Source organism: Zonotrichia albicollis, chromosome Z (genome assembly GCF_047830755.1).
Source record: "Zonotrichia albicollis isolate bZonAlb1 chromosome Z, bZonAlb1.hap1, whole genome shotgun sequence".
Lineage (NCBI taxonomy): Eukaryota > Metazoa > Chordata > Aves > Passeriformes > Passerellidae > Zonotrichia > Zonotrichia albicollis.
The window spans coordinates 49,794,163-49,808,751 of NC_133860.1; the positions used below are offsets into that span (position 1 = coordinate 49,794,163).

The 14,589-nt window shown below is 35.1% G+C and overlaps 1 protein-coding gene across 4 annotated transcripts in view; it reads right to left on the reverse strand.

Moving 5' to 3' along the window:
* ZDHHC21 (zDHHC palmitoyltransferase 21) overlaps window positions 1–14,589 on the reverse strand; it is a 36,117-nt gene that overhangs the window by 9,504 nt on the left and 12,024 nt on the right. For all 4 annotated transcript variants that reach the window (XM_074532758.1, XM_005488166.4, XM_074532757.1 and 1 more), the window contains one exon: window positions 7,496–7,612. In XM_074532758.1, the coding sequence (XP_074388859.1) occupies window positions 7,496–7,612 (117 nt within the window). The remainder of the gene's footprint in view (window positions 1–7,495; window positions 7,613–14,589) is intronic.

The window sequence follows — 14,589 nt, forward strand, 5'->3', positions numbered from 1 at the left end:
TCCCAAATTGATTCAAATTTTCCAAAGTATAAACGGTAATTTGTAACTTACAGGACTAACTCCAAAGCATGTAGCTACAATCCCTGGTTCAGTTTTTCTTTTGTGTTTGCTTAAAGAGACATGCAATCATTACAGCTCTATTAAACACTTGCAGTAGTAGAATATAAGCATTATGCCATACTTTTATTATTTTCAAATGTTCACTGGAGGTGAATCAACAGAAAAGTATGATGAAGCATAAAGAAAACAAAACTTGCAAGCCTTTCTGGATTTGCAGCCTTTGCTTTTATCTAAAAGTTCAAGACAACACATCCTTTATATAAAAGGTTTTTTTTATCTTCTGTCTAACATCCTTTCATGGTGTGCATGTAATTGATAGATGAGCAACTCAAGAATAGAAAATACTAAACATAGAAAGAATACATCAAATTTGATAAATTTTCTTTTCTTTTGTCATTAAATATATATTTGGTTTACTTGTGGCCAGTATTCTTTCCTTAATCTAGACTTTTCATGAGATAGTTAATTTTATCAATTAAAACTATGTTCAGTCTGAAAACTATTAGTTCTATTTAAAGGTTAAACCCCTATATCAGACTCATGTACTAAATTAAAAAAAGCTACACTCTGTTACTTCTAAGGGAATAGTTCTAGACTCTTCTATGTTCTGATTAATTTAGTTAAATAGATTTAAAATTTTTTTTATTGGCTATTAGATACTGACTCAATGACAAGAAACCATCTAAAATGGAGGCACCATAAAATCTCTTAACTTCAGGCCGTTGAAAACTCACAGCCTAGCTATAGGTGGATTAAAGGTAAAGACAGGAAAAGGGGAAGAGATAAGAATAACAAGGAAGACAGATAATGTTAATATTAGTTTATTTTCTGTTAGTAATTTCCAGTTACTCTTTCGGGGTTATAATTTATGTACACTTTGCTTTCCCTTTGCTCCATATTGTAGCCACATAAAGAATGCAATTGCCTGGAAACCTTAATTTCCCCTACCAATCCTAATTTTTAATATGCTAAACTTAATTATGAGGATTAATAGCTCCTTGATTACACTTCTGCCATGTTTGAAAAAACAGGCAAGCCCTTAGTATTCACTAATCAAAATAGTATTTAATAGATTATCTGATTAAAGATATGACTGCAAATATTTTTAATTACAAGATACTTATTATTAAAGACAAAAAGCATTTCAGCAGAACTAGATCATTTGTCACTCTGCATATTAAATGAGCATTGGATCAATACTATACAATATACAAATACACAAAGAATTAAAAAGCTTTGATTTTATTAACAGAATAACTGCTGTGACATTTTCATTATTTTGAAACACAATATTTGTTAAAAGATAGGAAAACTACCTGGTAAAATACACTTCCTAATTTTAGGTGAAAACAAGAATCACTGCAACAATAAAAAGCAAGTGTTAACCTTTTTAAAAGCTTCTAAGGGGAAAAATGTATGTGATAGGTACCATACTGCACACCAGGCAGGCTGTTAAACACTATTTTCCCTTCTATCCTTCCTACAGAAAATAAAGAGAAATTTCTCTTTTCCACATCCAGAAAGTACTGATGGAACAGGATACTGGCATATCACTGGACACCATTCAAGCAGTTAATTAACAGGAAACCCTGGTAGCATTAATTAAATTATTAAAGACACTGTCCACTTAGTTTATGATAATGCATCCACTACCTTGCACAAAGGCCACATGGTATCTATTAAATTTATAAAGGCCTATCCATTAAATAGTTCTGCCCCAGAGAAACAAGTTAATTACTAAATAATTTCAATGAAAAGTTTTCCTCTGCAATACTAGCATAAATCACATTAAATCATATTTAATGGACCATAATGGAAGAATTAAGAAAATTTCTTTTCTTCCACAGAAATAGTTTGTTACAACATATGGAAAAATGAAAACACTGTTTAGTGTTTGAGATAAAAACAATCAAAGGTAATCCTTTAAAATTAGGGTTCAGATTAGTCTCTGCAAGGGATGCTGTTTAACTGAAACATCTGGTAGTGTTATGTTGAGAGACAGGCCTTTTTTAACTTTGGAAATGAGATTAGTAGATCAGTTATTTGTAAGTGTCCAAGTAATTTCTAATTATTTTATCTGGGTCACAGATAATCCGCTTTTACAGGGCTCCCACAATGACATCAGAGGATCACTGGTGAACTGATTATCCTGTTACCTTCCACCATCCATGGGAAGACCGGATTTTCCTTTTGTACAGAGAAAGAGAAAGAAGTGGCTGATTGCTTCAGACAGGTGGCAGCCAACAAAATAAAGAATACCACAGTTCTTGAGAGGAAGAAAATCTCATCTATACAAAAGGCACCAGCTTTTAAAAAGCAGTCAACAAACGGAATACTTCTTAGCAGTGTCTGGTGCAATTTAAAACCTCACTAGATAGGAACAAATATCAAAGTAATCAGAAAAGCCATTGTTTAAAAAACAGTATGCCATGTCATATTTTACATGTTTTATACTAATGCCTTGTAGATCATACATAACCAACAGAAGAATCCTGCAGTATGAACAGAAAAACTGGGCTTATCATCATTTAACTCTTAACATGAAAGACATTGAGAAAAAATTTCTTAAAACCATAACGGAATATGAGTGAGAGAAATGCAAAAGCCAGGGCTAATCTTCTACTAATATACACACAAGCATCCCGGGCATTCCACCTTTTTTAAAAAGACTGAATCACAGCACTCTTTTTAAAAGAGCTCTATACCTTCAACAACCATACATCAGAAACAATCTGGAGTGGATAAAACACACTTTTTTCCCTTGGCGAATTAATGCCTTTTCCTATGAATAAATAGGCATGTTATGGGGGCTTTTGAGATAAAAAAACATCTGTTACATATAAAAATAAGAGAAAAATCCTTGAAAAACACATGTTAAGAAAATATGTTTTGAGAAAGCAAGCAAGTTTCTGGGTACTATTTGATTTAGCTTCCCAATAAATTGTATTATTTCATGTAACAACATAAAAAAAAGCAAATGGAAATAAAAATTAGTAACACAAATACATCCTTCTAACACTTTCTTCTAGCTTAAGTGCAAAATACTTTAGATAAACTTTGGTTTTGTCACTTTAATACAATATCATTAACACGTGCAAGCAACTGTTGCACAAGACAGATTGTCTTGTATTTTTTTTTCCCCAGAAGATTTTAAAACTGTCTGAAAAGGACAAAGTGATAATTTACCTATAAATCATACTTCTATGACTTACGACAAAGCACCAATAAAAACCCATACCTCTACCTTCATGGAGCTTTAAGTGTCTATACTGCAGCTATTTTGTTACCTGTAGTGATTCGGGCTAAAAACTAATCGGAAGTACAAGCAGCTAAAGGAGGCCCTGAAGTAAAGAGTAACAACAATCTTTAAAATTGTTACTTTCTATAGGAGAGTAAGAAGAGTTGCACCCTTGTAAGGTGCAACTCACGAATTCTTTCTAGTCAGTTTTTCTGTTTTACTTAAAAGTTTGCTTCTACTTTTCAAACAATGCCATTTAAAAATCAGGGTGTCTGAGAATGTAAGAACATAGGCTCCAGTTAAGGAATATAACATTCTAAATTGCTCTACAAGAAATGAGAGGAAACAGAGGAGTGGTAAAGGAAGTAACAAGCACTAGAGACAGGCAGGCCTTCAATATAAATGCATAATCATTTTGAAAATTACCTTTGACGGTGTTTTAATTCATGGGTAAAACCAATTTTTTCCATCCAGTTCTGTAAAAACTTGAATTTTAAGTAAAAATACTAATTTTTGATGAGATTTTAAGAGAAGTATCTTCTTAAGAATCCTAGAGTTTCTAAACTAGGATTTTAAATTTCTGCCTATTTCAGAGGCTTATGAATTAGAGAGAACCTAGATACCTCTATTTCAAAAGTATCCAAATAAAACTTCCCCAACAGTAATGTAAAGTACATGCTAGAAGAAGTATCGAAGTTCAGGATGATAACAAAATTAGAGGCAAATAAAGCTCAGAGAAAGCAACTGGGGAAGGAAGACGAAAAGAGCCATGTGCCCCTTCTGACAGAAGTGTGTTTCACATATGCTAGTTTCTAGGGAGAAAGCACTAATCCTGTATGCAGAGGCCACCTCAGCTGCTCTCCTCTTCATCAGAACAATTCATGTCAAAAGTTCCTCTAAGGACAGTTTTTGCCAACCAGCTGTTCCCCTCTCATTGTAGGAAGTCACCTCCTTTGCTCTTTGGCTTCTTGGACCTCCAAATGAGTTATGAATAGCCTTGTGCTAATGATACCCTAACAGTGATACCACAATCACAGTGGTGGCAAATGTACTCAGAGAAATTACTGTGTGGTAGGTTACTTAGTCTATTAATCACCTTATCAAGCACTACAGCCTCAGGAACATTCTCCCTGTAACAGACAAATTTTAGTACACAGCTTACAAAGTTTTCATTCTTACCAGAGAGCACATTTTTTCCAAGCATCTTGAAATAGATACTACCAATATCAACAGATATTGGCTTAATTTCTGGAATATTATGTAATGATGGTCAAGCAAGTTTACCTTCTGGAAAAGCAGGCAGTCTTGTTACAAAAGAGTTAAAGTTTGATTAATCTTAGATTTGTATTTTTTTCCAAAAATTTTTGCAGCACTTGCAATATTAAACACCAATGAACCTGCTGGACAATTTCAGCAGCAGTTTGCACCCACCAAAGTTTAGATCACAGAGCTGCAACACTTACTGTCTCTACTATTTAAAACCAGCTTTTTTTTCCAGGAGCTGCGGAATTAATCTTGGTACATGTTAAACTGCAAAAGGGAGGCACAAGAGCATGAACTACAAAAATGTGTATTACCTGCTCTCCCATACAAGCACAAGAATTGCTTTGCCTGTATCAAAAGGTCCACGTTCTTGTCCCTTGCACACATCTCTAGGCAGCTTTAGCAATCACTAAAATTAATGCTTTCAAGAACAGCCATGGAGCAATTCATATGATGTGAATGCTTTAACTGCATATCCATGCCTTCAAGCATCTTAAGTTTGTTTCAAGGTGCTTTTCTTCATATTACACTTTCCTGATTGGGTTCTGCTATCAAGTTTTAATCTGTACCTTATAGTAAATTAATTTCATCACACATTCCACATTTAATATACAGCTCATTTCAGTTCTTACACCACTTGTAGACTAATCACAACTGCACCAAACGGACTTGCTTTGTTTGTTTGAAGTCTGACTAATTGTTGCCAAGCAGAGTTCCTCAAAACAACTGTATTACTTATTCTTCCTAATTCTGTATTTGCAAAGAAAGGAATGAAAAGGGAGAAGACAATTGTGCTGCTGGTATGAAATGCTCTGAGTGGGGGATGGACTACATGACCTACATTCTTCAATGAGTCAATGCAACAGCATCCACATAGTGTGAATGAATTAATATTGGAGATACACCAGTAATGGATTTCTACTTCCCCAGCAATCCCATCAAGCCTCAAAACTCGTCCATGTGACAATAGCTCTTCTGCTTTTGGGGCAACAGGTAGGGTGCACTAAGAGGCCCTAATGAAGATCTGTACTTTTTAGCATCTGCCTCTCATAGACCATCCACATCCACAATTACTGTAGCATGGTTGTTTCACAAAGCTCAGCAAAGACAACAGAAAAAACTATCCAGACATACTGCAGCTCAACAGTTATGATTTCAGCAGAAAAACTGGAGGTAAAAATGCTATACCCCACACCTGGTCCAGTGTAGCTGCCAACTCTGTAAGTGAATAGGATGTACTTCATGGTATATACAACAGACAGAGAAAAAAAGACTTTACAGCAGTTTATAGAGTGCAGCGGCGGCAGAGGCCTGAAAGTGTTAAGGCTCAGGACAGCAAAGTTACAACTGGGCATTCGTGCCTGTTACAGTGGCAGTGCAGTTAGTATCCTGTGTCAGAACAGAAACAGCCCAGGTTTCAGGTATATCTGACAGAAACAGATTCAGTCTGAGAGGTCATATTTCACATTCAGTAATAGTACCTGAATGGGTGCTGATGGTCACTACTAAAATTTAGTCCAGCCTCTGGCAGCACACAGAACAAAATTATAAACTTAGGGTCTGGTTTTCTTGTTTTCTTCTGTATCCTATCTGTGGTTTAGTGCAGTCTGATCAGATGAGTTTTTTGATCCTTCTCATATATATATCCACTTAAAAGAAACTAAAACAACATCCATATTTCAGTACCTAACAATTAGGCTCACTAAGTATTTGTCTCTGTCCCACCTGTTACTAGTGAGCAGAATTAATCACATCAGCTAGACAGCCACCTTAGAGGTGGTATAGGAAAACATCCCAGCCCTAGATAATGCAGACATAGAGGCAACATTTAAACAGGGAAGAGAAAACCTGTCAGCAAGACCCCGGAACAGAAATCAGGCACACAGTAAAGGTGCACAAAGGTAAATCTGTTGAGCTGGGGGTTGAGAGCATGTGTAAAACACATTATGGTAGAGCAGCTGGGGAATGATAATAATAATAGACAGTAATAATGGTAATAATAATAGACAGTGTAACTACCATGACAGAAAAAGCAAAAGGCAGTAAATATGTAAAAGTAATACAGTAAAACCAAAAAGCAGTATTATTGCTTTATCTAACATAATTTAAAACTACACTGTAGGTTTTTTTCCTTTATTCAATACAAAAGAATTACACCATACAGTTGGGAAGTTTTCCATTATGGACCTACAAAAGTTAATGCTATGCAAACCTTCTTAAGTAACATTCCATAAAATCTCAGGCAGATCTCCAACAGTTGTAGCTGAAAATATGCTGCTATCTTGTACATTATTGCCTTTAAAAAAAGTTCAGCAGGCCATATCAGACTCTTTCAACATGTATATGTAACTAATGTAACTAATGTACTCTCTCTGTCATGATGAACAATATTTTAAACATTTGTATGGATTCTTAAGACAACTTCAAAAATTTGCTGACAGCTATTAACTTCTAATGTACAGAACAGGATATTATGCCAAAGAAAGGCTGTTTCTTGCAAGTATTTATTACATTAACAAATTCACTTAACTGAAAAATTTTTCCATGCAGAGGGTATTTTTTTCTGTATATCTAAATGCAGAATACCCACCTGGACTGTAAACAGCACGATTACATTGCACAGTTTAGCAAATAAAGAGATGAACATAAGCATATTTATCAAAATACTTAACAAAGATGCTGTCTGTTCTCAAAATTTGATTTATCAGTTAGCCTCACTGTCACATAAACTTTGACCAGGCTACACAAGAGTTTAAAATAAAAACAAGAATCAACTACATATCTTGTACACTGTGCAATTCCAGGACAAGGTATGAGTCCATTTTACTAATGCAAATCACGAAACTGACTGAAAGTGGTATTATTAGACACTTCTGCTTTGACTGATTTTACTGAAAATAAAACTAACATATACTTCTCAAATTAGATACTTACAGTGAAAATACCCATTAGCTGAGTGTAAAAGAGTCGACTTATTCCACCTAATATTATTAGACCCATGAAGGCAGATATTCTTAGGAGAGCAAGTTCATGTCTAAATACAAACACATCCTAGAACAAGACAAAAAGAAGAGAGAGACTTTAATTTAGTTACAAATTAATTAAAGTCTTTGAACCAAGCGGAAATAAGCTGTAAGAGGTGTTCTCAAAGCCTTAAAGCTGAAGGCAAATATTGGATTCTGAGCTACATTGAACATCATTGGTCTATTTATGTTTTAAAAGCAGAAACCAGTAATATTTTCTTTATACATGTTAACAGTTGGGGGTTTATGTTGCCAGACTGTTAAAAAAAACTCCTTCAAGTAGTTAAGATTTTGGAAATAGATCAAGCTCAAACGGATTATTTCTGAATCTTCCATCTCAAACTGTGCCAAACTGCTACATACAAGCTATATGATACAGGAAAACTACTTCTGTTAAATGGTCTGGTTTATTATAACTTGGCTACCAGGCACAGCTCATTTCATTTTAACATCACCTCTTCTGAAAGAAAACAAACATTCCAAGATTGACATTTGAAGATTGTACCCATAAAGTCCAAGTACCCCTACCAGATTGTTCTTACTGTGGTGCTATCTATTATCCAATATAAAATTATCTCCAACTTTTAAATTTTGGCCTAGAGTTGGATTGCTGCAACTTTGGATAAGGATGAACAGTGTAGATGCTTCAGGGCACACAGAATATGGATGTATTCAATCAGCTGCATTGGAAAGTCTATTCTCAACCAGCAGAAAATATAAAAAGTATTACAGAATGTTATGTAATATCTTCAAAGGATAGAGCACCTTATTTTTATCACAGAAGAACATTTTTACGTGGTGTTAGGTGTACTGTGAGTTCAGATCCCATTCTCTTATTTTTAAGTTATATTTATGTTCTCAGAGCTGTTGTTCGAATATACACATCGTTTTTTTCACTTACAGAAGTTAGATCATGGCAGGAAAGTATTAAACCCTTTCAAGTGAACTTTATATTACAACCAGAATATAGAAGTGAACTGAACGAAAAAATGAAACAAAACAAAAAAAAATCCCTAACCAACCAAAAAAACAAACCCCCCCCCCCCCCGGGTTTATGTTCAACCACTATAACTTGAGGAAGAGGGACACTGGGTTTTCATTACACAGAATAGTTAATGCAAATTATGTTTAGCAAAAAGAAAAAAAATCTATTTTTTCATTTAAGTAATTTCCATGAAGATCCAAAATATATACCCAGGAAAAAAGTTTAAACTGCCTACTAAGGCTGTGAAGAAAGTCCGTATTTAATGAACAAGCAGAAAGCACTAGTTAAGCAGCAAAACCAAAAAACAATCCCCAACAGTAATTTCTGAACTATGGTAATGGTTCATCCCCTCTCCCCTCACTTGTTTATACTGGCCTTTCTTGCTGCTGTAGAAAATAGACTAATTTCCATTTCTTTTAATGCTTCTTACTCATTTAATGAGTTAATTCAAAGATAAATCAGCTCAAAATAAAAGCAGTCACACTATTCCTTATTTCCCTTTCCATTAGCTAATGAAAGCTTTAAAGAAAATCAAGGTAAGACACAACTTCTACTAGTTGTACTTCTTCATTATTTTTCAAAGAAGATGCACCAGCTCCACATCCACCAGCTCCCTCAGCACCTGTGTGTGCAACCCATCAGGCCCATGGATTTGTGGTTTTGTCTGCCTGGCCAATCTCTAAACAAACCTTCAGTGGCCAAGGGCAAGTATTCTTTTCTCCAACCTTCCTCTCTTGCCTCCAGGGTCTGGGATTCCTGAAGGATGGCCGCAGCAGTGAAGTCTGAGGCAAAGCAGTAATTCACTTTGCCCTCTTTGTGTCTTCTGTCACCAAGTTATCCATCTAAATTCAGCAGCATCTCCACACTGGTGGGGATCTTTCTAATCCTTGTTCTGTTGCTGATATACTTGTAGATGCTTTTCTTGTGGTCCTTGATATCCCTCAACAGACTTCATTCCAACAGGCCTTGCCTTTCCTTGTTGTATCCCTGCATTCCCTTCCATACTCCTATAATCCTCCCATAGGCCCTCTCTCTTTTTCCACATCCCTAGCAAATTAATTCCTAAGCAATTATGAACTGGAAATCAATACTGGGCAATCAAATCTCTACAGACAGAACAACATTTTTCTACAGAAAACCAAAGTATATGCAGTAACTGAGCTATTTGGTAATCAGACTTTAATAATAGAATTAATTACACAATTCTACGTGGGAACAGAAATATTTACCTCCATGAAAACAGAAGACCATTTAAAAAAGTAGTAATAGTAATAATAATAATAATAATAATAATAATAATAATAATAATAATAATAATAATAATAGTAATAATAATGTACTCAGGATGCTGCAGCTTTGCATGAAAGCTCAATGCAAGTTGGTTTTATTATCCCTTTTTAAAACTTAGACAGTAAGTCTTTTTCAGATGAGAAAGCCAATCAAAACTATAACTAATCAAAACTAGTCAATAATCAACCAATCCCTCTTTCAATGTGTTTTGAACAGATCCTCTTGTTCAACAGCATTCACCAATATCAGTGCAGCGTGAGTACTGACTTAGTGTGATTTTGGAGTTTGCGGCGCAGGCTACTTCTGCTAACAGAAAAAACTGTACAGACTGAGCCATCAAGCATACACAGAGATAGCTGACATCACCAGTGCATGAACATTCAGCTATCATAGCACAACAGGGTTTTGCTCCACAGCAGCTTTTTTCTACATTGCGCCAGGCTGGCTGTCATATATGGCCTTGGCACAGATGCTAAAAGCATATTCTTAACAACATGAGAGCTTTCCTTCACATAGCCTCTTTCTAATCTTCTTTATGTCAGCTCCACAGCCTATGTGGTCTGCCAAAACTTCATGTTCACATGGGTTGCTGCCACTGCCTTTCTACTTCTACACCACACCACACAGCACTCCCCATTGGCTGCTGCATGTTCCAAAGGTTTCTAAATTCCATTTAGCTGCTACTTCTATCCATCCAGCAAAACTGCAAGGATTCTTAGTTACCCATAAAAATGCACAGAAATGTGAACAATTAAGAACTTGTCACAAAACGTGTAGGTTTATAGGATTATGTTGAAAAATGGACACAAACCACAAGATCTGGCATCTTTATCTCAACAGACAATACCAAAACATTCTACAGAAAGTCTCTGGGACAGATAAACAAGGGACTTCCTCAACCCCACAGCAGAAAACATGCCTCATCCTCATTTGTGAGCATCAACCACTACAGATGACCCCTAGAATCAATGCTACCACTGACTAGAACAGCTACCATGGCTATATGCTATCATACAGGAGAGAGGTCAAAAACCTAGATTGTAGTCCATCACTTCCAAATTCAACTCTCTTTGTTCCCTACCAACAATAACAACAAAAAAACCCTTAAAAACATATAACAAGTCCCTGCTATGTGCATTACTGTTATTGTTTTCAAGGATTTATAGTTCCTTTAAAGCAGCATATTGTCCTGAGGACAGAGCCTTTGGCAGGAAACACAGGACTATTGTGTCTGTTCCAGAAGAGATCATCTTCATAATTTTTCATTTACAATGGAAGATTAATTTATTCTATCTTTATTCTTTACTGAAATATGACGCACACAGAGATTAATATACAAGAAAATACATAAAAAGCCCTCTTTTTTTCTTTGTGAACAATATTTTGTGTAACACATGATAACCTGGTTGTCTGTGCTAGAAGTCAGTCTATCAACTTGGGTATCGCAAAAATAGTGTATAATACAAAAGAAAGCCAGGCTTTCCAGAAAGCAAACTAAAAAATATAGACTGCAGGTTTTGTAGAAAGAGGAAGGATTTAATTCAATATTCATATACTGTCCTTACAACCATAGTGAAGGACAGCAGGGTTGGGTTGGTTTTGAAGAATGCTGAGAAGAAAAATTTTGTTGTTTTTTATTTTTAAAAAGAGAAAAAGTTTCCTTTAGACTCTCTTTACAGTATAAATGGACTTTGGATGATACATATTTCCAGATTTTCCTTAATATTAGTCAATGCATAATATTAATATTACTGCAAAAAATCCTTTTCCAAAGCAAAGACAATGATTTGTAATTGTGGAAACAGGAACAAAATAAAACTAAATCAGAGCAAAGGGGCCTAGGTTTTTATATGTTAAGAGGTTTGGCTATGACAATTATTGCAGCAAAATTTCTAGCAAACAGAATGTATCAGCAGAATTCCTTTTGCTTAAAATATTAAAAGCCTACTATAAATAAGGTAAAATATACTGCCAAAGCATTTACTTTTGCAATTTGACCAGCTGTATCTAGAATCTGTGCCAGCACAGCCATGGAGAGAGCAACTATGTAGTGGTAAGTCTAGTATTTATTCTTCTCATCTCACTATTCAGAAGACTGACTACTTCCTAAAATATAGACTTCCTGACATTTTTTCATGAAGACGTAAGAATATTCCTGTGTTAACCTCTGTAAATCACTAATGCCTGCAGAAGAACTAATATGCTGATTTTATTCAAACAATATATTTTGTCTTGAGCTATCACCCCACATAATCAATTTAACTATCATCTCCTTTATTTCTAGCAGTAATTGCACTCCTCCTACTGGACAAACAGAGGTAACAACCATAACCTAAATTTCTGGCAGTGTATGTTACAAGAACTAAGACTACTGTGAAGCAATTTTCTGCAGTAAGAGGTGAAGCTGAAAGATTGCATCTCTACAGAAACAGCTTCCTCCATTACCTTTAGAGCTTTCACCCTTAATTCAGAATAGTTAATTTAAATTTTTTGGGGTTTTCTTTCTTGACCCTTTAAAAAAAAACCCCACAAATTCAAATTAGGAAAGAGATACTAACATGCTGGCCAAATTTGCATAATGCCTTAATCAGTACTGTAATAAAATTATCATTTCACAACAGCACTAAAAGCAATTTTAATTCTACAACTTCTGTTTTTTGTACTACTTTATATCTGAAGAATAAAAATGTAGATGAAGGCACACTGCCAAAAAATTCACAAGTATTTTAATGAGCAAGAATAAGCTTATTCCAGATGGTTTTTTGGAAAAAAAAATCATCCAGTTCTTTGAATCTGTTCTAAACACTAGCCCCTGTAAATTCAGAAAATGTAAGCTCCCAGTTACAGCCAAAATTTCAACAAAGAACTGTGCTTTTGTGAAAGGCTGAAGGTACCGTGCTCTCTGGAATGCTGTGGTACCTCAGTTTTAATTGATATAAAGGAGAAAAAGAATCTTGCAGAATGCTTGCCTAAAACCCTAACTACTACTAAGCCTATCTTTTCACCAGTCCTGTTCCTTTGGTGTCAAAAAGACATAGTTCTGACAAATTACTCCGTGGCACAAATCTATACAGCATCACATCCTTAGCAGCACTTAAAAAAACCCACCTCATGGAGCTCTGGTGTTGTTTTCCAGGCAGATATGTTGACTAAGCATGACAACTATTTCAGTTTTCTCTACTTCGCTGTGTGCTCTCCTATTCTACAGCTGAAAACCTGAGAAAGCTAAATACTATTTAGTGTTACACTATACTTAACAAAGGTCTTAACAGCCCAGACCTGCTGTGTCTACTGTTTTTCTATATCGTATAAACATATTTTTCCTCTCTGGGGCACAGAATACTGTATACTATAGCACAGATCCACTTTGTAAAAGGAAGAGTGCCATTTGAAGTATTCACATATGGAAATTAACTAAACAGAGCAAAGTAAGCAATTTCTTCCACAGTTCTCTGTAAACCTAGGCAGCCAAATACAAGAACCTGAGCCCCTCTTCAGGGAAACGCATTACAATGGGTTAAAATAATTGTTGCATACGTATTCTGCCTTCTAACCTGTCACCTGTCAAAGGAGCAGGAGCATTAAAATTAGGCCTCACTCCAAACCACTTCAAATGAATCCAGTTATTCTGGCAAGTACAAGTTTTATACATATTCACACTTGTTTTTTGAACTGTCATTATCAATAATTATTTATCATCACCTCCTTAGGTATTATAAAGTATCTGAAGTAAACATGATTTCCATTTCCCTCTCTTGCACAGACCACCCTCAATCAAATAATTTGGTTACTTTTCACACTACTTTTAAAAAGCAAGGCTAACGGACAGAACTTTGGCATGTTACCTAATACAGTGTAATTACAGGAAACAATGCATTCAGGGAATAGTCACAATAAAAAGGAAATACCCTACCATGACATTATACTATTAGAGGCCAACAAGTCTGTTTCAGTGCCTATGGAAAGATGCTCCAAGCAGACAGCAAATTATTTTCTGTTCCATATTTCTAAAATCCCTTTAATGATTTAAATGGAAGTATTGATGTAGATGGAAAAAATAATTAAATTCCTTTAGAATACAATTTTCAAGAACGAGTTACAAAAATCCTCAACTTTGGAATGTTCTACATAATAAAAACTTGGTATTTATGAATCTAAATATAGCACTTTTATCAATTTTGGATAAACCAAGGAATACAATCCTCCTACCCTTTCAGCTCTCCTTTACCACATCATCTTCACATACACTTTTATGGGAACATCACACCCAGTTCAGACTGACACAGGAACAAGTAAGAAGCTTGGAAGACTGTATCGCATCTTTTTCCAGAAGCAGAATTTTTCACAAAGTGAAATTCTCATATAACATAGGATACAAAATCATATGACAAACTTTAGTTGTTCAAAAGAATGGAAATTTTTTTTGTGCCTTACCCACAGTGAAGGGTCAGGTTCCAGTAGCCTGGAAAGACGAGTATGACATCACCAGCAGAGAGCATGCTGGGGTGTCACATCAACACAGAATTTAAAAATCTTCTGCACTTCAGTATTTGGAAAAAATCTCACCAAAATTTAGAGTGTAATATCTGACATAATCTTATTCTCTTATGACATTTGGAATGTTACCTAATTTTGAAAATGTTTTAAACTTGTTTTCTAGGTTTTTCTCTTTCATGTACTTGTATTTGTTATAGTCCAGTACAAATACAAAATTCATTTCAGATTTAAGC